Raw genomic sequence first — 25,581 nt, 5'->3', positions numbered from 1 at the left:
GGACTATTTAAAAGGCAGAAGCTGTGTACACAGAGCAGGGCATTTGAAGTTGTTTAACCATTGTGTGACCAGAAAGAAGAGAGCGACGAGGCAGGAGGAGGTCTTGGGGACAGGGGAGGTCGACCCGGTTGGGCGAAGGCACCAGAGGTTGGGAATACAACGGCCCTTCGCCCTGCTCCTGTGGGGCAAACTTCGGGAAGGCAATGGTTTCCAAGCGCAGCCGCGAGTCTTTTGACGTGTGCATGAGTGGAGAGAGCGCCGGAAAGATCTGTGCCCCGCAGAGCACCTACATCGCCTCTTCTAAGTGAGGTGCTCTATCTTCGCGGTGTAGGCTTTCATTCCCCATTCCTTGTCTCTGTCAGTGACTCTCAGAGGCCGTTCTCCACTATACACCCACAGCCCAGTCATTTAAAGGAAAAGTCTGGCTGACTAGCATGTACCGAACAAAGGCTGGGCGTTAAGGGCAGCATCAAAGTTAAGACTTTTGGAGAAACTTAAAACAGCGCTGAAAGACAGCGTTGGGGCTAGTGGTGGATAAGGAATACTGAACTCCTTTCCCCTGTCCCCAGCAGCGCCTCCCCGCTGCAGGAGTTCGGGTCCTCCCACGCAGGAAGAGGGGAAAGGATTCCACAGGTGGAAATCCGAGACCGGCTATAGGGACACCTATGGAGTGCACAACGCAGACCTGAGCAAACTGAGTGGAGGAAGCATGATCTTGGGGAGTAGGGGTAGATGAGATAAGGAAGGGGACGCGGACCCACTGCACACAGAGACGAGGTGTGCGCCCATGGGAATCTGTGGAAGCGAGGCAGCGGGGCCACAAAATCAATAAGATAAACCAGCCGATCGCCAATGCAAAGCCAAAGGGGAGTAAGGAATAAAGAGAAAGAAAAGAATATTAAATCGCAGGAGAATGAGAAAATAAACCCGCAAAAGGGAGAGGAGGGGGCGAGGGCGCCTGTTACGGCGTGGGTGGGGTTGACAAGAATAGAGTACATTATGCAGTTCATTTAGTTAACAAGTGAAATAATGAGGAAGCGTGCAGAGTGAATGCCAAGAGAAAAGGCACAAAAACCCTATTGAGAGGCCCCGGCCGCTCCTGGCGTAGCCCATCACATGGCAATAGTCCTATTTAAGCGGCGCCGCCGGCGCCTTTCAGCACCACTAGCGCTGGCCAGCACCCCGAGCTCTCCGCGCGGCGCCGGCGGCAACAGCCGCCGCAGCTTCAGCCTCGGCCTCAGCGGCCCCTTTAGCCTTCCGCAAACAGGCACCAGCGCGGGGCCGCGGCCGGGAGAAGGGCGTGGAGAGCCCCGAAGTCCGCGGGGCGCAGGGAGACGGCTGGCGGCAGGGCGACCGCGCACCGGGGCCATGCCGCGCTCCTTCCTGGTGGACTCGCTGGTGCTGCGCGAGGCAGGCGAGAAGAAGGCCCCGGAGGGCAGCCCGCCGCCGCTCTTTCCCTACGCCGTGCCCCCGCCGCACGCGCTGCACGGCCTCTCGCCCGGCGCCTGCCACGCGCGCAAGGCCGGGCTGCTGTGCGTGTGCCCGCTTTGCGTCACCGCCTCGCAGCTGCACGGGCCCCCCGGGCCGCCCGCGCTGCCTCTGCTCAAGGCATCCTTCCCGCCCTTCGGCTCGCAGTACTGCCACGCGCCCCTAGGCCGCCAGCACTCGGCCGTGTCGCCCGGGGTCGCTCACGGCCCCGCTGCCGCCGCTGCCGCCGCCGCGCTCTACCAGACCTCCTATCCGCTGCCCGACCCCCGGCAGTTCCACTGCATCTCCGTGGGTAAGCCGAATCGCTGCGCAGTGGGACAGGGCATGGGTGACCTGATGAGAGTTGGCGAGCCAGGGATGGGGGGTGAGGGTCCCTGGGCGTCCTGGGGACGATGAAAGTCATGCTGGGACCCTGAGGAGAATAGGGTGGTGTGCCGATGGAGGGCTGGGACAGGACCCAGGAGGGAGGGGGAGGGCAGGAGGTCCAGGTCTCGAAGGGGGCGCACAGGAGCGAACGAGGACTGAGGTTCAGGGCTCTCCGTAAAGTAGTGCCAGGGTTGCGTGACTCTGGGAGTATCTGGGTCCCGCGGCTTAGCAAGGAGGCGCCTGCGGTAACGCTGCTGTGCGTCTCGTTTGGGGCAAAGAGGTAGGTGAAAGACCAAAGTCCCGGGATTCTACTGGTCACGTACGAGAGGATAGGGCCCACAGCGCAGGAGTCTGATCGCTTCCCTCTCTGCACCCCACCCCCTCCAGACAGCAGCTCCAACCAGCTGCCCAGCAGCAAGAGGATGCGCACCGCGTTCACCAGCACGCAGCTGCTAGAGCTGGAGCGCGAGTTCGCCTCTAACATGTACCTGTCCCGCCTGCGCCGCATTGAGATCGCCACCTACCTGAATCTGTCCGAGAAGCAGGTGAAGATCTGGTTCCAGAACCGCCGGGTGAAGCACAAGAAGGAGGGCAAAGGCAGCAACCACCGCGGCGGCGGCGGGAGCGCGGGCGCGGGCACTGGCCCACCGCAAAGCTGCAAATGCGCGTCGCTCTCCTCAGCCAAGTGCTCCGAGGATGACGACGAATTGCCCATGTCTCCGTCCTCTTCGGGGAAAGATGACCGGGATCTCACGGTCACTCCCTAGGCGCGCGCCTCCCCAGGTCGCCCACCCCAGGCCCTCCCTGCCGTCTCAAAGACAGGTCGTGGGACGAAGCACCGGTTCCCAGGCACCCGCTGCCAAACCGCGGCCACGCACGGGTTTGGCAAGGGTTTGCGGAGGTCCCGGGCCCTGGGCAGCGCCAAGGGCTTGGCAGAGACCTGACGCTGGTATTCCCACCCAGGGCCCGCAGCCGTCCGAAGCGAACTCCAAGCTGTGAATCCTGCAAGCGCTGGAGTCCTTCTCAGCGATGCAGCACAGCCCCTGGAGGGCATGCCGGCCGGCCCTGCGCCTTGCTGGCCGCTGGCGCCTCCTCGCCTGACCTCTCTGGACTGGCTCAGGCTTTCTCGCGTCCTCTACTCCCCTCCACCCTGGGTCAAGCGGGGCCTCTTACCCCTCGGACGCCAGCTCGCCACCCCCACCCCTCCCTTTTTTTTAACATCTTTCTCTCCGTCCCCACTTCTTCACTGCCGTCGTTTATCCACCCCGCCTCCCCCCCACACCACAGACATACACACACATTTGCGAACTCTCGTTGTTACTGTTTTTCTTTTCCTTTCCGTCCCCTCCTCGAGGTTCAGTGGGCCCATTTGTCCCTCAATCAGGCCTTGCTGTCCCTGCAGCTCCTCTCCCACGAGAGAAATCGTCGCCCGTGATATCCGTGTCGGGGAAACCAACTCACTTTGTTTCGGAGACGCTTTGCGTTTCCCTAAATGAGACCCTGGCTCTCCGCTCCCGGCGACCGCTCTCTTCCCCAGACCCCGACCCCGCCCCGGTCTAGCTTGTCATTGTATGGTCTCTGTAATACCAGAAGATATTTATTTATTTATTTATGTACAAAATTTTAAATAAACTTTTTTTTTCTTAGAAATCCACGTGGCTCTGGACCCCAGGCCTCCACTCAGGACTGGACAGGTGCCCACCTGAGTTGGGGCTTTCTGTGGGGGCAGGGCGGGGATGGGGTGGCAGGTCCGAGCTCCACGCTCCGTTCCGCTCCTCACCTTGCTGCTCCGCCAGCCCTTGTCCGCACCCTCCGCCCCGCGAGGACTCTGCCTTCTGTGCGCCACTTGCCCGGTGCGCTCCCTAGTCTCTGCCGAGCTCCGGCCAGGTGCACGGGTGCCGGGGAGAGCGGAGAGCCGAGTCGGAAGGAAAGGAAGGAACGCTCCCCACGCGGTGCCTCAGGTCCAGACCACTGCAGCGCCCCCTTCTCGCCGGGGATCCCGCCTCACCAGCAGCCCAGCGGGTTTGGTTGTCCCGACCGCCATCCCCATGAGCAGCGACTAACTCCCACCAGAGAGCCGGAGAACTCAGTCTTTTGCTGCGCTCTGACATGTCTGTTATTTATTTTTTATTTTTTATTTTTTTATCTATCGTATTTGTTAGGGATAAATTCCCAACAAGATGGTGCGGCCTTCTCTGGAACGGCCCCCAAGGCTTGCTTTGAGGCAAATTCTGTCAGACGGTGCTGCCAAGATTCCGAGGACCCCGAGCGATCTGGCGCCGCGGTCCCCTCCAGGGGCCCTGTGTAACAGGCGCCCGTGCCTCCGGGACCCATGTTCTCACCCATTCTTCTTACACCCCCACAGTCCACTACGACTTTAGAATCCACACCCCAATCCTCTTTGGGGAGATATGCGGGGTTTTCACTCGTTCTGTGGACGAGGAGAAGGAAGTACTGGGGTTTCCGTCCAGGCGGAGAGCGCACAGCCGCGGAAGTGGGGTATTTCTGCTGCTCAGGAAATCGGCTTTGGGTTCTCACGACCTGCAGAAGCCTCCCATTCCGCCTCCTGGAAACCTGGGCCACTTCTTTTCCTGCCAGACATCTCCCTGCCACCCCCCCCACACACACACACACCGGGGTAGCCCCGGACTTCCAATGTCCAGGCAAAGCAAACATATGCCTCTTTCATGAAAGGCGCTCCAGTTAGGGTTGCTCAACACAGGCGGGGTTCATTTCTAAAATGGTCTTTTCCTTCAGTCGAGCTGAGCGGTAGGCGCTCTCTCCACCTCTCCTAGAATAAAGGCGGGTGCGATCTGGCTTCCCACCATAGGCCATTTCCGGTTCTTCCTGGAGCGAGACTCCTGGGCTGTGCTGGAGACAGAGGAGAGTCGGTCTGACCCGCCTCTCTGCACCCTCCCCAGTCTCACCCGAGACCAGTCGTCCGACTCCCAGGAGGGGGGCATTGTACCAATACAAAGGAAGCCAAGGTGCTTTGAGGCATACTGGGAATCGAATCCCAACTAATGTTTTATTATCAATGATTCTGACGCTGAGTTTTTCGGCTGACACGCTGCTCTAAGAACCCTTGGGTGAGTGAAGTTTCGTATCCTTTAGCTACCTGCAACCCACCAGTCTGTCTTTGACTGAGGTTTGGGGCCCCGGGGAGCTCGGCCTTCAGGAAACAGGTGCACGGTGAATGCGAAGGGCGAAGGGCTCACTTGGAACCACCTCCTTCTCTGGATATGGGAGGGAGTCGTCAAGTGCACTGGTAGAGGCTCTCTCCAGCTTTCAGGGACAGACCTCTCCACCAGAAAGGCATTTTTGGAGATGGGCCTGCTAGGGCCCTGGCTTGGGGACCAGGGTGGTGGCTATAGAGGAAGATGGAAGTGGAGCTTGGAGGAATGTGAAGAGGCTGGACACCGCGCCTCTCCCCCCAGTCTCAAGCGAACTCCTCAGCCCGAATGCTTCAGTTTTGTCACCCTATGCTGAGGTCCGTCCTGTTCCCAGCTGCTCATAGAAGCTACAGAGTCACTGCTGCCAGCGGGGTCCAAGCGGGTCCAGTTCTCCTAGGAGCGTGCCTTTCTTCCTCTCAGCTTTCCCTACGCAAGGCTTTATTTCCCTGTCCCGCTCCCAGAAGAGCAGCCTTGGCGCTTTCTGACGCGCTGTCCTGGAGAGCGTTTGGAGAAAACGCAGCCTCCTTGCGGCGGCCGCAGTGGTTACCAAGGCGGTGGCGAGAGCGCAGAGCTGGGGAGCGTGGAGGTGGCTGCGGCGCCCAAGAGCTCTCAGCAGCCAGCCGCCGCCTGGAGGAGCGCCGATGGGCTTTGGAGGGACAATGCGCTTCGGTTCAAACACTACTCACCCTGTCTCGGTCGGGACCGAAGTCGTTCCTCCGCTGCATGGTTTGGGAGGAGGCCAGGGCGCGCATCCAGCCGGTCCGGGAGCTACCCGAAACCAGAGCTTCTCATCTAGGGACACAGAATCCAGTCTTTGAGCCCACACTCTTTTGAGCTGGAATTTGGGGCTTGCAAGTCAAACTTTGAAATTAAAATCAAACTTAGTTAGAATGAAATTTCCTGGAAATTACCATTTAGTGTGGCTAATCCACATGCAGACGCCTGATTCTATTTCAGGGGCAACCTCTTTCTTTTCTCTGTGCAGTTCAGTGGCTAGGAGTATCCAAGTGCATGACTTTGCAATGCATTTCCACTAGAATCCAAGTGCATGACTTTGCAATGCATTTCCACCATTTCCTTACAATCTTGGGCAAGCCACTGGTTCTTCCTCAACCTCACTTTCTTCTTCTGTAAACAGGGATTACGTTAAATAGTTCCTTTACAGGGTTGTTGTGCAATATTAGAGGATACAATTCACATAAAATGCTAAGCACAAGTCTGCCAAGTGTCAATAAATGGTAACTTATGTTGTTGTACGTGTTGTTTGTTACTTGTCCTGCCTAGAGCTGTGCCTGGGACATAGTTGGTGCTGAATAATTTACTGAATGATACAAGTGACCACTTATAAACAGGCTCAGACCTGAATCTATCACGGAGGGCCTGGAGAACACACACAAGTGCAAACATTTCCAGGACTCCCAGGAGTTAGTCATTTAGAGGATAAGGAACTGCTCCCCTCTGCAAGCACTGTCCAGTGCTGGGAGTCCTGGAAGTCCAAACTGGAGTCCTCTTTCCATCTTCATTTAGACCAGTTCCTCGACCTCTACACTATTGACATTTTGGGGCCAAATAATTCTTCCTTATGGGAGCCTGTCCTGTGCATTGCAGGGTGTTCTGCAGCATCCCTGGCCTCCACACACTAGATGCCAAGGGGCCCCTTTCCCCCCGAGGGTGACAACTAACGATGTTTCCAGATAATGTCAAATGTTCTCTGGGGGCAAAAGCACTTAAGGTTGAGAACCATCGATGTAGACCCATGTGTTTTCTGTTGAATCTTTTTTGCCAGTCCATAGGGGCCAGGATTTGGTAGCCTAGCTCTGAGCACACCTTTCTACCTTTCTTTCAATTATCCTTCACTGAATATGTGCGCCTTCGTGGGGGGGGGGGGAACGAGGGGAGATACCAAAAATGCCCACAGAGTGAGAGCATGGCAGCTAGTCTATACAGCACTGGGCATATGGATTGAAAGGGTGAATCGGTCACAATCTTACTGGGTGAGCAGAGTTTACAAAGCCACTGAAGCCTTTGCAAGAATATTCTATCCATTTGTCTCATGACCTGTAGACACCTGGGATCCCTGTTCAGTCATGTCCATGGGTGGTGCCTAAAGGGAGCCCAAGGTGGCATCCCCCTAGTCACTCTCACACACACACACACACACACACACACACACACACACACACTCATCACCACTATTATGATTCTTCCTGAAGCATACTCCTTATCTGTTTTGTCAATACCTGTAAGTTTGATACTAGAAATCAATTCCTTTTTGCTAAGGCTCCTCATATTTGGTTCAACACAAGTACCCCTGAGAGTAGTAGCCATTGAATACATCATTCATTTTTTCTGAGGGGACTCTGGAAGAACAAAGGAGCAGAAAGTCCCTGAGAACTAAGGGAAGAGGTACAAGGGCAAGAAAAGGGCATGAGTAAGGGGGAGGCTACAGGAAGTCTCACCAGCACAGACCAGTGTTGCCTGGGGCCATCTGTCCTTTACTCAGAACTATGAGGGTGAGTAACTATCTTACCAGACTATTTCAGAACTGAGCTCACCCACAGAGTAAGGAATAACCTGATTGCAGTGAGGCAAGAACCTCATGAATCCAGCCTTACATATGGCAATCCCTAGGTGAGTTTCTAATACTAATATATTAATAGAAATGTGTGTGTGTTGGAGATACTGAAACAAAAGGAAGGTTAAAAAAAAAAGTTGGTGTTTCTAGAAGGAGAGACAGATTATCTTGAAGTTGAATGCTCTGCTTTAGATTATCCCATCACCATGAATCCAACCCCTGGCTCTAGAAGGCTTCTTTGAAACAACCAAAGAAATCCAAGGTGTTAACCCTGATGCCTCCCAGCCTGGCATCCAAGCTGCTGTCTGTGAGGGGGAAGTGCCTACCGAAGTATGTTAGGGAGCCATTTGTCATCCACTCAGACAGCAGTGAGTAAGGAAGTTGTTCACTCAGGAGTCCTGTCTTGTGCCACCACAGTCAGGGGACAACTGAAGAGACTGGGTATGAGTTGAGCAAGTAGGGGTCACTTGGGCAGTCCTGCAGTGAGGAGCTTCCTTTGCTGGTCCCACTGAGCTTTAGGCTGTTAGGACCCCTGGGAGTCAAAGGCTACCTCCATTGGCTCATTGTTCACCAAAAGGTGCCAGACAGAAGTAGTTGTCTGTCTCCTTGATTCCATGGTGTTATGAATTTCTGGAGTGGCTCTATTACAGACCAAATTATATCTCCCTGCCCCCAAATTTATATAATGAACCCCAAAACCTAGTATCTCATACTGTAACTGTATTTGGAAATAGGGTCTTTGAGAGGTAATTAAATGAGGTCATACGGGTGAGCCCTAATCCAATATGACTAGTGTCTATAAGAGAGACTCCAGATATATGCACACACAAAGGGACAACCATGTGAAGACACAGGGAAAAGGGGGCCACCTGCAAGCCAAGAAGAGAGGTCTCAGAAGAAACTAAGCCTGCCGACACATTGATCTGGGATCTTTGGCCCTCATAACAGAGAAAATAAATTTCTATTGTTTAAGCCACCCAGTCTGTGGTATTTTGTATGGCAGCCTTAGCAAACAAACACAAATTCTGACCTGGATGAGAGCTCTCTGGGCCATTCCATGCTCCTGCAAAAATATAAGACTGCAGAGGAAAGAGCACCGGACTAGGAGTCAAGAACTTGAGGTCCAGACCCAGTTATGCACCTAACTAATTCTATAGCTCTGTACAAATCATGATCTTCCCGGATCTTGGTTTCCCCTTCCTTAGTGAGGGGATGTAACTGACATCAGTGGGTTTTTTTTTTCTTTTTCTGATCAGCATTCCCCCTCTTTCTGATCATCATCTAGATTTTATTTTGTCAAATATAAATTAAAGTCAGCTCTGGAAGAAAGCAGGCATCCACTGGGGTAGACATTTGAACGTTGTGGGAGTTCTCCCAGGCAGGGTCCCGCTTTTCACTAGAAGATCTAGTGGGGACTAAATATTAACTTGTCCCCTTCCCCAGCTGATCAGGCAGGTGCACAGGACCTGGGCCCAACATTTCCCCCAGAAGTCTGCTCTAGAGGAGAGGGACATGGAGATGCTTGTCAGACATTATTTCGTCTGGTCATAAAGTTAAGAGCCTCCGAGTGATGGCAGATGACCTATGACAATGATGGGAGGGCTAGTCCAGGGTGGGAGCCCTAGAGGTGGCATCTAACTAGACTGCCCAGTGGTGAGACCTTGGCTATATCTCCTCTTCCTGCCTGCCTGGTTTCCAGCCATTCCCCTTGATTCTGTGAACTATCAGATGACTTTCCATTCAATACCTGTTCTGCTTAAGTAGCTAGAATTCATTTCGGTTGTTTGCAGCCAAGAACTTGGAGTGATGCGGTAATCTATGCCATATATGAGCAATTCAGAACACAATCCAGGGATTGTGAACAGACCTGGGACAGGTATGACTGTCTATCCCTGAAACTGAATATCGGTTCTGACCAGGTGACCAGTACAACTTAAATAGGATTCCCTGGACCACTACTCTTTTGGACCACTGTTGTTGCCCACGCATTCCCTCTGGCCACACTGGCGCTTTTAGACGTGGGGATGTTTCTTAACTCATCACCTGTTGTTCTAGTGTGAGTCACAACTAGAACACGCGCTGGCTCTTCCTGGAGTGGCACTGGGCCTCCTGGGGACAGCAGGAATAGTGCTTCCACACCTGCTGGAAAGCCATGCTCAGGCCTGCATGGAGACTCAGGATACAACATCTCTGCTTGTCCTCCCTGACTGACGGCCTAGCCATGCCTCTTTGAGGGAGTCATACACACATTCACAGAACTGTGCAATCTGTGATGCTTTGCTCTGACCCACCAGGGAGGAAACATTCTCTGAAATTCTCCTTCACCCTGAAGATTCTCCGAGTGGTTAAGAATGTCTCATGGCACTTGCTAACTCTTCTAATCCCAGCTCTGTATTGAGTGTCAGACACTGAATTCAAACTACTTTAAGCTAAAAGATGTCTATCAGCTCACAGAACCCATTAAGTTTCAAATGGAATTGTCCTCAGGAGGTCCAGGGACATGACAATGACCTCGCCCCCTCTCCCTATCCTTTGACTTTGCTCCTGTCTGTGTCTTGGCCTTATTCTTTCATGCTGTGGACAGGCTTTCTCCTTGCAAGGTGGGAGTAGTGTGGGGCTAGGAGGTAGGCAAAAAGGGGAGATAGCAACAATCAGCTCCAGGCTTACTTCATCCCAGCTAAATGCCCTGACAAAAGAGCAAGAGTGTCTCTCTCTTGACCAAAGCCCCACAGTGATGGCAAGTGGTACGTGGTGGCAGTCCTAGAGGGGTGGCAGAGGTTTTCCACGGTGGTGACCATTCTAGCCATGGATTGACTCTGCTTGGGTCACATGCCAATCCTGTGACTGGGGCAGGGGTGGCACTTGGGTGGGTCCAATGATTGGAGGCTCCAGTTGAACACAATAAATGGGGGTTGGGTCTCTGGATGGAAAGAAAGGATGAGGAGCACACAAAACTCCAGATGTCCACTCTGGATACCAATTACTATCCCCGGGTACAGTGCAGTGGTTCACAAAGTATGAAGCACAAATCCCTGGGCTTCACTGAGACCCTTGCAGGGGGTCCAAGAAGCCAAAACTATTTCCATAATAATACTGAGATCTCAGTTGTCTTTTTCACTGTGTGGCCTCTGCACTGATGGTACAGAAGCAAAGGTGGGCAAAACTGCCTGCACCTTAGACAAATCAAGGCAGTGGTCACTGTATTCTTGACCCCTCCACACCCGGCACAACAACAATGAAAAACAGTATCTAGTTGCACCTAAGAATGTTCTTTTTTTTTTTTTTAAAGATTTTATTTTTTTTATTTGACAGAGAGAAACACAGCGAGAGAAGGAACACAAGCAGCAGGAGTGGGAGAGGGAGAAGCAGGCTTCCTGCTGAGCAGGGAGCCTGATGCAGGGTGACCGATTCACCCTTTCAGAAAAAGAACTGAAAAAGAACTGACAATAGTTGCTGCTGGTGATAACATTGAGGTTTTAAGCAAAAATTGGGACATTGGAATACATGTACCCATCACTGCAAACTTAACATCTTCTCAATACTTGGATTTTTCTAATGAGATGATGACATTAACAAATTTTTTAATATTATATAATGAAATGAATCAGCATTGCACGATGCATTAACTCAGTGAACCAACATTTTCCAGATGATCCATGTGTGGGGCTACAAAATCAGGCATGGGTAAAAGATCCATTCAAAATATAAGGCAGACCAGCAGACTGAAATGTAACAGCACATAAATTTTATTGATATCATTTCAGACTCCACATTGTAACTAACATTCAACAAACTACCCCTTTTCATGTTTTGGTACAGTTTCAAGAAAACTGCCTGTAATTAAATGAAAAGGTTATCAAAATAGCCCTCCATTTTCAACTACATATCTGTCTGAGGCTGATTTTCTTGATATATTTCAAGGAAAACAACATATCACAAAAGACTGAATGCAGAGGAGATACAAGAATTCATCTGTCTCCTATGAAGCCAGACATTAAAGAGATTTGCAAAAATACAAAATGATGTCTTTCTTGCAACTAAATATTTTGTTTTGGAAATTATAGTTATTTTCACATAAATGTTACATAAAACATTTCAGGACTGTGTTTTATTATAAACATTTAGGAATGGGTTTATTGTTTAAAATAAATAAATATTTTTAAGTTTTTTGCTTTAATATCTAATACAGTAAATCTTAATAGCTATATCCCACATAAACCAAAGCTCTTTGGAGTCCTCCATGCTTTTTAAGAATGTTAAGGGGTCCCAAGACCAAAGCAGTTGAGAAGGGCTGTTGTAGGGTATTAAAAATAATAGCAGCCAAGACTTACTGGATAATTTAGCACTTACTGAATGCTCACTAACTGACAGACATGTATTGGCCCTCTTAATCTTCACACCAACTCCATGATGTAGGAATTATTGTAATCCCCATTCTACAGTAGAAAAAACTGAGGTACAGAGAGTTTCAACGTCTCCCCAAGTTCATACTGCTAGCCCGCAGACAAGCTGGAATCCAGATCTGGGAGTCTGACTTCAGGACCCATGTTCTTAACCTTTTCCAAATGCTCCCTCCTCTCTATGAGCTAGCTTTGGAAGCTGTTAATTTGTTGTCCATCCAAGGCAACAGTCCGGGTACCCATAACCATCTCAAATAACCAGGATATCTCTCACATCATGGCCTCCTTTCCTACTCTCCCCAATATCCAAGCCTACTACTGTCTACAGAAGTGATTCAAAAAATAAGACACCAAACCATTTTAAAAGTTGCATTTGACACAAAATCTGGCAATTTCCTACACAGTACCTTCAAATGTGGCTTCCCTAAAGGACTCTTCTATTGCCTTCCTCTGGGGAGAAAAAGGCAGGGATGTCTCCCCTTTCACTATGGAACAGCTATCAAAACCCAGCCCACCTGCTCCTGAAAGTTTGCGAGTTTACCAATTCACATCATTTTTTTTTTCTGTTACACTCTTAAAATTGGACAGTTGCATGTAGCCATGTATGTTTATATTACCTGCGGCATCATGGCCAAAGCTTTCCCTATATTCATGTCATCTTTCGGGCCCCAGTGCAAAGGAGTTCCAACCATAAGGAAGTCAGTTGAAAGCCCCTCTGTGATCCTTAGTTTGGTCTGCACAGGAGCTCTCCATACTGCTCTGACAACTACTAATCTCTCTTTGGCCACATGATTTCTCTTCATAACTTTGGCCCCATCTCGGAAGCACATTATGACACATTGCTGAGTAACTGAAATCCCATTTCCTCCCAGTATCTTAATTAAAATGTGAATCTGAGCCTGTACTAGTTATCTCAACTCTACTTCAGCCCAGAAAGAAGGGTTTAACCTCTAAAAGGACTTTGAAATTCTGTCACCAACTTAAGGCATTTTGGGATATGGTTTGTATGAAAGATGCTTCGGAAAATGAAGTTGTCATGTATTGTATGTGTAAATAAACCTTTCAGCTCCCTGGCAGAATCCAAGCTCAGTGGGGCTGGAAAAGCATTCTGGGTATTGGCATGCAAATGAGCATGTCAACGGCGGTCAGAGTGTACCTTCGAGGGGTAAACAAGCTGATTGTCATGGGCAATGTAGTTGGCTCTGCTCTGTTTGAAACTGCTTTGCAAATCCCTTGCTTGGTTGGATTTCTGAAAGTTGAGTTTGTGAACTCAATAATACAGCTTAATACCAAATTCCCAGTCACACCGTCTTTGGATGCCTGACAGGGTTGTGAACACCATAAAGGACCGTACAAGCAGGCATGCCCAATTAGGTTTGGAATGCAGGAGGCCTGAAGCACAGATAGAAGGCTGAAGTAAGATGTCGGCCACAATCGGGAAGTGGCCAGGGTGCAGACGTGCCCACGACCCCACACTCTAAGAGCGTGTGGGTACGGACCCCACACCACTGGCAGCCCCCTGCCTTTGCCAGCGCTCTTTCGTTTGCTTGCCATGTTCTGTCCCTCCCACTCCCAACCTAGCAAACCCCTACTCAGCCTCCTCTGAGAAGCCCTCCATACCTCCCCAGGTGGGATCAGCCCTGTCCATCTCAGGAGGCCTGGGCCCCTCTGTCCTTGACTCTATGCTGCGCCACCTCGATCATTCCATGCTGGGAGCTAGGCTGGGCTCTGACCACAGTGAGTCGCATTCTGTGCACGCATGCCTCTCCCCAGCTAGGAGGTGGTCCTCAAGGCAAGAGACTGGGTCTTACCTCCCCTCTCTGTCCCCAGGGCCTGGTGCTCAGTGAGCACCATGTGTATGCACCCATTCACATTCTCCTTGCCTGAAAGAAGGTGAATGAAATAAAAGTACAGAATCCTGAAACTGTTTTTCTTAACGCGTGTTCCGTCTACCCTCTTCATCCTGCAAGCAGGTCCTGCCTCCCCAACTCTGCCAACCCTGCTGGGCACAGGGGTCTGCTTCCTCCCCCAGCTTCCCTGGGTGGTACCTCTCCACAGCTTCTCTGCCCACCCTTTGTGTTCCAAACTTTGTCTAACCCCTCCTCAAAACCACTTCTCCGAAGAGAAGTGACACTTCTCCACTGTCAGAGAAGCCAGCCCTGAAGGTTCCTTCCCCAGAAAAGGAAATCAGCTTCCCAATGGCCACTTGTCTGTTACCCCCAGAGCAGGACTAGGTGTGAACTAGATGAATTGAAAGCAAAGGAGCCCTGGTCTGCCTACCTGTTAGCTTCTGAAGGAGTCAGGGCAGTGTAGGCAATGGCTTCCCAGCAAACTACCTACCGATTGTGGAACTGTGATCTGAACTGATAGGGGAAATAGGTAGCAGGTTCCCTGGCCATAGTGGTGTGCTTTTTCTGGGACAAGTTTGGTCATGGAGCTGGTCTTATTCAAAAACAATTTAGGTCCGTGTCTGGGGCTGCTTTCTATTCTGGATGTTTTAATTTGGGATCAGATCATGAACCACTTCCATCACCCATTGTTATGGGCTGAAGTGGCTCTCCACCCACCCCCCCCAAATATGTATGTTTAAGTCCTAACCCCCAGTACTTCAGAATGTGGCTATATTTGGAGATGAGGTCTTTAAAAAGGCAACCAAATTAAAGCGAGGCTGTTGGGTGGGCCCTAATCCCATTGGACTGGTGTCCTCACAGACAAGCCTGTGCACAGAGGAAAAGACCATGTAAGGACACAGCAAGAAGGCGACCATCTGCAAGGAAAGGAAAAAGGCCTCAGGAGAAACCAAACCTGCTGACATTTGGCTCTTAGACCTCTAGCCTCCAGAACTGTGAGAAAATAAACTTGTTTAAGCCACCCAGCCTGTGGTATTTGGGCGGTGCAGTCCTAGCGAACGACAACATTCATTATGTGTTCAGATCTTCTCTTCATGCAGAGCAACCTCCTGTGCATGGAATCTACTCCTCCGTCAGATGTGGGAATTCTGATAGGGCTGCCTTGGCATAAAGGCCAGCCCTAGACTGCCTCCTTGGGACTGTGGCCCATGGCCAGGAGCTACCTGCTCCAGGCATGCCCAGGCACAGTCACACAGAGGCAAGGTGGACTGACAGGGCAGCCGCGGAGTCTCCCTGATGCCTCTCCTGAACTTGCAGCTGCTTCTGACCATTCCCTCCCCTTTCATATGTGCACCTGCTCATTCAACAAATATTTGTTGAGCACCAACTAGTCTATGTATCAGGTAATGGTGAGAAAAACGATCCTGATTTCTGAAGCTTCCATTGGAGAGGGGAGAAAGATTTTAAGCAAATCACCACAAACTGGAAGAAAAGCCACAATTAGATGATGAAAACAGAAGAGAAAAACCCAACTAGGATCATGAGGGACCTGAGATCTGAAGGATGAGGAGGAGGTAACTAGGCAAAGATCCAGGTGTGGAAAGAAATAAAGGAAAGAGCAGCCTGTGCAAAGGGACTGTGGTAGGAGGGCACAAGGCCCTGTCTAGGAAATGAGAGGAGACCCAGGCATGGGAATGCAGAGAGCAGGTGCCAGTTCCTGGAGAGGTAAGACTGGGAAGGTAGGCAGCCACCTAGTGATGAACATGGTTGGCTGGATTAAGCATTTGGGTTTTTATTTTAAGAGCAATGGAACCCACTGGAGAGTTTTAAGCAGAGGGTTGACTCAATCAGATGTGTGTTTTGAAGGACTCACCATGGCTGCAGCATGGAAAACTGATGTGAGGGAGGTAAGAGTGGTCAGAGGTGACCAGCTAACTGACCACCTCCCTGCGACAGGTACCACACAGCCCTCTCACTCTTGTTGTCTAGGTACAAACCTGGATTGAGAACCAACTCCTTCCTGGTGTGATCCAAGGGTCACATCAAAGGGGCCCCTTCACTCTGCCAAGAAAGTTCTCTCTCATTTGCTTGCTGCAGAGCTAGGACCCTCCCTTTCGATTTAAAGCTCTGACCGCCCTCCCCCCCAAATGCAAATGTTTCTATAGGATAACACCCTAGCTGAGCTGCAGGTATTGACAAGTTACCAGAAATAAGCTCATTGGATAAGCACCTGCCAGCAGGAAGGCGGTCTCTTGGAACAGAAAGTCCCCGAGGACAGTTTTGCTGGGGGAGGGGGGTTGTAGATCAGGCTAGGCTGTGGGGAGGCAGAGTGCCTAAGTTCCTCCAGAGGGGTCAGGAGGATTCAGGACAGCTGGAGCATGGATGGTGGACACCAAAGGAGGAGAGCCATAAGCCTGCAAGCTCTTTATTGTCATTATCTCTATTTTACTCATGAGCCACAGTTCAGAGAACCTAAGCCACTTGCGTCAAGCCACACACCCCAAGTAGCAGAGTCAAGACACAAATGGATCCCCCAATTCTGAATCTGGTGTTTCATCCCACCGCAGCCACAGGCCTGGAGCCATTCTGAAGAAGCCAAGCAACAGCCCATGGATGAGCTGTGAGGCCCCACCCCACATGCTATCCTATCAGCAAGTGACTGGCACACAGTAGGAGCACAGTGAATATTTATTAAACGAATGAGTCATCCTCACATGGGAAACCACATGCAAGTGTTCTGTAAACAGTAAAGCCCTGAGTCTTCAGGGGAGTTTTAATAGCTTCAGTCTCCATAATGAAAAAGTTCCTCAAGTGTCCCCACTGAAAGGCCAACACTATTGTCAGGAGCTGTAGCTCAGGCCCTAAAGCCTTCTTAACCCACATTCATTCACTAAACATGGCTTATTGCATTCTTTTTTTTTTATTCTTTAAATATTTATTTATTTGAGAGAGAGAGAATGAGAGACAGAGAGCATGAGAGGGAGGAGGGTCAGAGGGAGAAGCAGACTCCCCGCTGAGCAGGGAGCCCAATGAGGGACTCGATCCTAGGACTCCAGGATCATGACCTGAGCCAAAGGCAGTTGCTTAACCAACTGAGCCACTCAGGCGCCCCGCATTCTTTTTTTTTAAAAGATGTATTTATTTATGAGAGCAAGAGAGAAAGTGTGTCCACATGGGGGGAGCGGTAGACAGAGAGGGAGAGAGAAACCCAAGCAGACTGTGCACTGAGCTCCGAGCCCGACTGCAGGGCTCGATCTCACGACCTGAGACCAGAACCTGAAATGAAACCAAGAGTCCGACACTCAACCAACTAAGCCATCCAGGTGCCCTGTTTATTGCATTCTTTCAATGCACCAGACCAGTGGCTCTAAGGATACAGCAGTGACCACCTGGATAGAGGAGGTCAGCGCTTTCATACCAGTGGGGGAACAGAATCCCAAAAGCATATAAATAAACAAGATAGTTACAGATCGCCAAAGGAAATGGTGTGTGATAAAGAGTTTTGGACTTGTGGAAGAGCCATTTTCAGGAGAGTGGTCAGAGAAGCTTTCCCTGAAAAGGAATGTCTGTGGGAAATCTGAATAACAGCAAGATGGAGGTAGCAAGAGCTGGTGGAGGGGCAATTCCACCCAGAGGGCTCAAAGGCCCTGGGGCAGGGAAAGAGTTTTGTAGCATATGAGAAGAAAGGCCAATCTGGCTGGAGGCAGGGGGCAAAGAGGAGCTCCAGCTGGGGATGGAGAAGTAAATAGACATCATATTATAAGTAGTCTTCAGGGCAAGGTAAGGAACTTAGATTTTGTTCTGAGGATAAAACCACTAGAATAATAACTGATCATTGGATAGTTCTTAACAGGGGGAAATCATCTGATTTGTTTCTAAAAGTCTGCTCCGAGGAGAACAGAGTGTAGGGCAGCGAGATTAGAAGCCGGGAAGACAGGGGAGGGATGACAGTCCGGGGCAGAGTTCATGGTGGCCTGGGCAAGGGTACCAGCTGTGAAGGTGGTGAAAAGTAGTGATCAGGATTTGCTTTGAGGGGGAAGCCAATACTTGCCAATTGACTGGATATGAGGCTGGGAGCTTATCCTATGTAACTAGCAGATTCGGGGCCTGAACAGCTGGATTAATGGTCCTGTCATCTACTAAGATGGAGAAAGCCAGGTCAGGGAGGTCGGGGTAGGGAAGGTGGGAGCGTCACTCAAGGGGTCCGTTTTGGCCATGTTGTGTTGAAGAAGCCAGTTGACATCCAAGTGGAGATGTTGAGTAGGCAACTGACATATGCATTCGTGGTTTTGTTAGCAGAAAGGAAAGGAAATGAGAACAAAAGAGGAGGCAGAATCTAGAATGAGAGGAAGTTGGCAAGAGAAGGAACCTTGGTTGTTCCCAAGGACAAACTTCCCTCTTGCCACAATTTCCAGATCCATCAAATTCCTAAAAATATTTATGCACACCAGGCACTGCATAAGATGCAGCGTATTTGACAGCAAGCTGGAGAGGCGGAGCCCTGGCCTTGTAAATGGGCACACATGTCAGATGAATCCTACAGGAATGAGGAGATAGAGCGATGGAGGAGGAGGCATCCGAGGGGCAGACTGAACCCAGGGGTCTGAGGAGAAGATGTTTGAGAGCTAAGACCTGAATGATGAGAAGGGCCAGGCCACAGTGGGGAGGAGCAAGCACAAAGAACATGGGGTCTTAAAGGGTCAGAACGGAGACAAGTGCCCCAGGGAGAGGTGGAGAAGGTGTCATTGCAGATGCCAGTGTGCTGGAGGATGCGGGGCCACAGGAAGGGGCTGGAGTTCATGCTGTGGGATGGGAAGCTCCTGGAGGTTTCAAGCAGGGCATTCCCACAGTGGGATTACACTGCAGGCAGGCTGCAGGTAGAGAATGGAATGCAGCAGGGAGAGGGACTGGGGGCACCATTGATCTGGGAGTGAGACACCCAGGCTAGGGCAGCACCATCTGTCGGGGTGGTGAGAAGCAATGGGTTTGGAGGTATTTTGGAGGTGGGGCTGCTCCACTGATTGGCTGTAGGGAATGTGAGATATCCCTTTGAGAATCCTCAGAAGGACTAGTGTGGAAGCCCTGGGCTGAATGCGATAGAGAGGAGGACCAAGGACTGCACTGGAACGTCAGGGTTAGGAGCCCTTGGGGAAGAAGGAGGAGGCTCCATGAGGCAGGAAAGAAAGAAAACGCACGGGGTCTGCAGTCTAGATGGAGCAGCTTTTCTCAGCCTCGGCACCACTGACATTTGGGGCTGACTCTTGGTTGTGGGGACCATCCTGTGCATTGTAGAATGTTTAGCAGCCTCCCAGGGCCTGTGTCCACAAGAGGCCAGTAGCACCCCCATCCCACAGTTGGGACCATTGAAAATGTCTGGAGACATTGCCAAAGGTCCCTTAGGGTATGAAACCACCTCCAGTTATAAAACAAGATGAAATCAGAGAGGGAGACAAACCATAAGAGACTCTTAATCATAGGAAACAAACTGAGGGATGCTGGAAGGGAGGGGGGTGGGGGAACGGGGTAACTGGGGGATGGGCATTAAGGAGGGCACGTGATGGAATGAGCACTGGGTGTTACATGCAACTGATGAATCACTAAACTCTACCTCTGCAACTAATAATACATATGTTAATTAATCGAATTTAAAAATTAAAAAAAATAAAAATACAAAATTGATCACATGGGGGAAAAAAAAGAACCACTTAATTGGAGAAAATGAGCAGGCTGGGAGAGAGGCAGCGCTGCCTGAGGGCTAGACTCGGGACTCAGACCACCTGGGCTCCCACCAGGCTCTGCCACTCACTAGCTGGCTGACTTCAACTGATTTAATTTCTCTTTGCCCAAGTTTCTCGATCTGTGTCAAAATCTGAGTGTCACCTCACTCAGAAGGTTATAGGAATCATTAACTGTGTTAATATGGTAAAACACTTCGAATAATGCATGGCACATTGTTAAGAGTCAGTAAGAAGTTATTTTACAGAGCCCTGTGATGGGATGGACAGGGAGTGGCATGCTCACGCACACACATGAAGACTCCCTCCTCCAGTCTTAAAGCTCAGGGGCCAGCACTAGCTGGAGAAAGTCTCCTCTCTGCTGAGCCCTGGAAGGGGGATTAGGAGTCAGCCAAGGGAAGGGTTCGGGGTAGACAGGATGGGGGTGTCCCAGGAGGAAGAAACAGTGTGAAAACATCCAGAGGGCCAAGAGAAGAGGTTGACACTTTCAGTAAACGATAGTTTAGCATGAGGAAAGGCCAAAGAAGTCCCCTTGTGGCCTAGGTTGCCATGGTTGGGGGCAGGAAAAGTGTGAAGAAACGTGGCTAGAGAGATTAGCTTGAATGCCAAGTTAAGGAGTTGGGTATTATCTGAGTTCAGTAAAAAAGCCACCATGGGTGTTAGGCTGACAAATGACGTGAGCAGATAGAACAGGGAAAGAGCAACTCTAGCTGGAGAGCAGCTTGCAGGGATCTAAGCCACATTGACCCCTCATTCCTGAGCCTCCATGAGCACATGTGCTCCTGGGGTCCCCTTAGCTGGTGGGCTATTCCTGCCCACGTCCTTGGCTGGCCCTCCTCTACTTACCTCTTCTCCCGGGCCCGGACTTTTGTCCTTCCTTTACACTCCATTCAGTCCCCTGGCTTTAACAGCCACCATGTGCTAAGGACTACCGAAGTGAGTCATTCATTCGTCCTACAAATCTCTGAGGCCAATTATGTGCCAGAAATTGTTCTCAGTGCTCAGGTGACAACAGTGAACAAGACAGACAGCTCCCAGAGCTCCCGTTCTAGCGTGGGGGAGACAGGCAATCAACAGTAAACATGACAGATAAGTTATTTGTTATTTATGTATTTATTATCGATGGCGGTAAATGTCATAGGGCAAAATCATAGCCTGCTAAGGGGAAAGGGAAGAGCTGTTGGTAGCAGGATGCAGTTTTAAACACCGTGGTCAAGGAAAGCCTCACTAAGGACGTGGGGTCTGAGAAAGGCCCCAAAGGAAACGAGAGAGTCGGCCATGTGGATCTCTGGGAAGCAGCATTCTGGGCAGAGGGAGAAGTCAGTGAAAAAGCCCTCTGGTAGGACTGGCCATGGCACATCAGGAGGAACCCTGGGGCCACTGAGCGACAGAGGAGAATCCGGGGCTCCCGTGGGGCTTCACCTCTCCCCCAGCCCCCAGAACCACAGCCGAGCTTCTCATCCTAAGAAACAGCACCACCACCTATTCACCCACTGCTCAAGTCCGCCTTCTGTCTCGGTCCCCCGTCCAATCTGTTACCAAGCCTGCACTTCTACCTCCTAAATGTATACTGACCTCATCCTTCATTCTTCCCCACTGCCACCAGCCCCTCTCTAGGATCCTCTGAAGTCTCCTCACCAGGCCACCAGTCGGAATCAGTGGGATCTAGAACACACACATAATTCAGATGATGCCTTCCTCAAAACATTTCCCGGAATCTGATGGTCCTGGAACTCCAAGCTCCTTCCTGCAGCTTCCGGGCAGCACCTTACCCATCCCCTTGACTGAAGCCCATCTCCACGGCTTCCTCTTCCCTCCCTCTCTCCCTCACTGCTTGCTCTGGCCTCCTCTTTCTTTCTCAGACCCAGACTGCTCTTTCCCACCCTGCGCATGTGCTGTTCCTTCTGCCTGTAACACCCTTCCCGGATTGGCACCTAGCCCCGTCCTCCAAACTTCAGCTGAAATGTCACCTCCTTGCTGAGGCCACACTGCTAACCACCCTGCTAAAATAGCTCCTTCTCCCCTTGTTCTTTGTCATTATGTTATGTTCTTTCTTGTCCTTTGCACTAGCCTAGAGACGTGTTTGTACCCTTCACCTCCGCTCACCCGCAGGTGAGGGAAGGCAGCGGGTCTGTCTTGTACACATGTCCACACAGTGCTGGGCCAGTGCCTGTGGTGAGTAGGGGCGCAGTGCATTCACACAGAAGTCAATGAATGAATTGGGAAGCAGCTGCTGCCGTCCAGTTACAAACTGTGGTATCTGGTCTGTGGAAGCACAAAGAAGCAGAAGACCCATTTTGGGAGAAAAACCATCAGGGCCTGGTGTTTGCGTAGACATGCCCCAAGAACCACTCTGAGAAATTATCAGTAGGACAGTGGGAGCAGTCTGGGCCTACCTGGGGGTGTTCCCATGTGATCCAACTCCTGCCACCCTCCTCCTGTCTCCTTCCTGCCCCTCATGCACACCAAACTCATCCCTTCTTCAGGGCAAGAGGACAAGGGGCAGAGACTCAGTTGTTGGAAAACACCTTTGGGCTCATTCAGTCCCACTTCCAGGCTCCTGGGCCTGGCTGCTGGGGAAGCAGAAACCCAGAGAGGAGAAATGATCTGGCCAAGGTCACCCACCCATGTATGGAAGAGTGTAGATGAAATCTCACGTCTTTACCTGCAATCCCTGCCCCATGCTACCTCTCCTTAAAGACAGCTTTGTCCACAGCCAAAACATCCTCCCCCTGCCCCAGGCCGGCTCATAGAACTGGAGCAAAGATTCCAACCAGCTGGGCCAGAAATGGCTCCCTGCCACAACGGGGCATCCATTCCCACGGGAGGGGAGTTTCCCAGCTGTGACTGAGCAGGGCAGCCCGGGACTCCAGCACTCTGCTGTACTAGCCATTAGTGAGAGGCAAGGCAAACTTTGAAAGGCCAGGTGGGTAACACTGAGGGGATGGGCAGCCAGCTGGGCAGAGAGTGGAGAGACTGCTCTCGCACATCTGTGGGATCAGAGAGGTGTTCTCTCCAGAGCAGGGACCCTGCCACACAAGGTTGGGATTGGGACTGGATGGCAGGAGGCTGGATTATGGAGCCATCATTCATTCATTCAGTAAACATTTGTTCAGAGCTTTCTATAAGGAGACCACTCTCCAAGACACTGGGGAGTCCAATATGAGTAAGACACTGAGAGGGGGCCTTCAGGAGACTCCCAGCCTGGCACAGACATGCCAGTGGACCCAATATGATGACTGTGAGGGTGAAGGGACTCATACCTTGGCCACAACACCCCTGATGTACTCAGTAACCCCGAGGAAGCTGGACAAAGAGAATCGGGACAAACTATGCAGGATGGGAAGAGAGAAGAGGAAGTGGAGATGCTTATGGGGGTACAGACATTTAAGTTTCCAGGGCTGCTTTTCCCACAAAATCTAGAAGGCATCTGAACATGTCCTGTTGCTGATTCACTCAACAGATATTTCGTGAGCACGTAACATATGCTGGAAATCATGACACATACTGGTGAGGATGGTTCTCGGTTTACAAAAAGCCAGAGCAGCCCTGCACCCTGGCCTCCTGGTCCAGCCACCACTGAGGCCTCCACTGTGGACAGGAAGTCCTGCTGAAAGGCTGTGGAGAACTGATAATAATGCAGAGAAAATCTAACTGCTGCCTTCAAGGAGTCTGCAATCCAAGGAAGCAAAGGAACTTCAGAAAAGAAGGGAGGCCTGTGAGGTCCCAGAAGGCCACTCTTGCTTCCAAGGTCACTGTTCATGTGTGACCGCTCTCGTAGGAAGGTTCTTCAAGAAACTTGACTTAAGTTGCTTTACTTGCTGGGTCAAGACTCTCGGTTACAAGTGGCAGAAACCCAGTACAAACTTAAGCACAAAAGAGAAGAGAAGAGAAGGTCTTCAGGCATGACTGCATCCAGTTGTTCAAATGATGATGTCAGACACTTGTCTCTCTTAGCTCGTTCTTCTCTGACTTGGTTTCATTCTTGGGCCATGAGATGTGGTAAACAGGGGCCCTGTTCTAAGCCCTGGCAATACGGTGAACAAGGCAAACCAAATGCGTTACCCTCACGGAGCTTATAAGTTGGCAGGCTGTCTACAATTGGTAGTAAAGGAAGACTACCAGGCTTTCTGGGCTGATACCTTACTGGCTTAGCAACCTCAACAGGGGGAAAAAATTACCTCCAACAAAAATCCTAGGAGGCTTTTTGCTGTTTCTCTTTTGTCATCTGTGCCCTCCACGCTGATCAGTGTGGCAGGGGGGACAGCACTCTCATTAGCCAGCCCTGGGCCCATTCCCATCTCAGGATCCAGGAGACTGAAAGCGGGCGAGAGGTAGGTCCTCAGATGAAAAATGAAATGATCTGATCAGATATCACTTGAAGAAGAGAAAGGGATGGTAACTAGCAGATGCCATGTCTGTTATAAACTAGGATTAAAAGAAGGCAAAGATGGGGCGCCTGGGGGGCTCAGTCAGTTAAGCGTCTGCCTTCAGCTCAGGTCATGATCCCAGGGTCCTGGGATTGAGTCCCGCATCGGCCTCCCTGCTCCATGGGGAGCCTGCTTCTCCCTCTGCCTCTCCCCCCACTCATGTTTGCTCTCTCTCTCTCTGAAATAAATAAATAAAATCTTTAAAAAAGAAGGAGGAGAAGGAGAAGGAGAGGGAGGAGAAGAAGATGATGAAGAAGATGAAGACGGCAAAGACGTATGGACAACATGGAATAAAGGAGAACATACCGAAAGTTCCAGGGAAGCAGTAAGTCAGGGCCCTCAGGGAGGGAGGGCATGGGGGAGAAAGCCAGGGGACATCAGGCCTGTGTGGAAGCTTGAGTAGCAAATTCTGGAATTGTAGCAAAAGCATGATTTGGAAGTCAGGCAAATCCAGGTTAAAATTTTATCTCCCCCTTAAGAGCTGCATTACTTCCTTGGGCAAGTACTTTACATCTATGAGCCACAGTTCCCCATTTCACTAAGTTCTTGTAAAAGTGAAGTTAGAGGGGCGCCTGGGTGACTCAGCCAGTTAAGCTTCTGCCTTCGACTCAGGTCACGATCCTGGGGTCCTGGGATTGAGTTCTGTGCTGGGTTCCATGCTCAGCAGGGAGTCTGCTTCTCCCTCTCCCTCTGCTCCTCACCCCGTGCTTGTGCTCTCTCTCTTTCTCTCTCTCTTTCTCTCTCTTGCTCTCTCTCTCAAGCAAAAATAAAATAAAATAAAATCTTTTTTAAAAAAGTGAAGTTAGAAAACATACACAAACACCTGGCACAGAATAGATATTCAAAAGTAAAGAGAAGGGCAGGGTGGGAGATTGCAGGCATCCAGTTCAGGCCCAAGTGACTTGGAAGTGCAAAGAAAGATGGGTTTGTGTCCCTTCATGACATTCTCTCCCAGGACAGACACAACCTCTTTGAGGAGCAGTACCTAGAATGGCCTTTCAGGATCATAGCTGGGGTTTTGTCCATATCCTTGCAGCAAGGTCAGAAGCGAGCTATGGCAAACAATAACCATTTCACCTTCTTCCTGGGGAACAGAACCCTGCGCTCCTTCTGGCATGTCCCAGAACCTGCTGGATGGGATGGGAAGCACTGAGTATTTGGCCTCTGACCACCTGGAAAAGGCCGTGTCTTGGTTTAGAAGTGCCCCCACTTTGTGGTTCCCTGTATCTCTGAGAACCCCCACATTCAGAGAAGCTAAAAGCCAGGCCCTACCAACCTGTGCCAACAGAATGGGAAGGGAGCAGGTGCAGGGAGGCATGTTTCATCTTTGCCTCCTCTTGATGATGCTCCTTAGCCACTAAGGTTTCAAAAGAGTGGGCAAAAGCAAGTGAAAAGAGCCCCTCCATTCTGGGTAACCTTTAAGCAGGACACCTAGGGAAGCTAAAAAAAAAAAAAAAAAAAGTGTTGGATCTCTAAGAAAGAAGGCACACGTTTGGGCACACAGCCCATTGCTGGGGCCGTGGGAACTGGAGAGGGGTGCCTGGTGCCCACCTGGAACGCACTC

General features: G+C 50.8%; 1 protein-coding gene across 1 annotated transcript; it reads left to right on the top strand.

The window, feature by feature from the left end:
- The first annotated feature begins 1,368 nt into the window (after window positions 1-1,368).
- GSX1 (GS homeobox 1) lies at window positions 1,369-2,621 on the top strand. The gene is made up of 2 exons (XM_021678254.1): window positions 1,369-1,780; window positions 2,242-2,621. The coding sequence occupies exons 1-2, from the start codon at window positions 1,369-1,371 to the stop codon at window positions 2,619-2,621; spliced, it is 792 nt and encodes a 263-aa protein (XP_021533929.1).
- The last annotated feature ends 22,960 nt before the right edge of the window (window positions 2,622-25,581 follow it).

The sequence above is a fragment of the Neomonachus schauinslandi genome, chromosome 3 (assembly GCF_002201575.2).
Source record: "Neomonachus schauinslandi chromosome 3, ASM220157v2, whole genome shotgun sequence".
NCBI lineage: Eukaryota > Metazoa > Chordata > Mammalia > Carnivora > Phocidae > Neomonachus > Neomonachus schauinslandi.
This window is presented reverse-complemented; position numbering and strand designations above follow the sequence as displayed.

What these genes read in the sequence shown, in the direction of transcription:
- GSX1 (XM_021678254.1), top strand. Translation starts at nt 1,369, where the DNA reads ATGCCGCGCTCCTTCCTGGTGGACTCGCTGGTGCTGCGCGAGGCAGGC. An exon ending in GTTCCACTGCATCTCCGTGG is followed by an intron (nt 1,781 to 2,241) that starts GTAAGCCGAATC and finishes CACCCCCTCCAG; the next exon opens with ACAGCAGCTCCAACCAGCTG.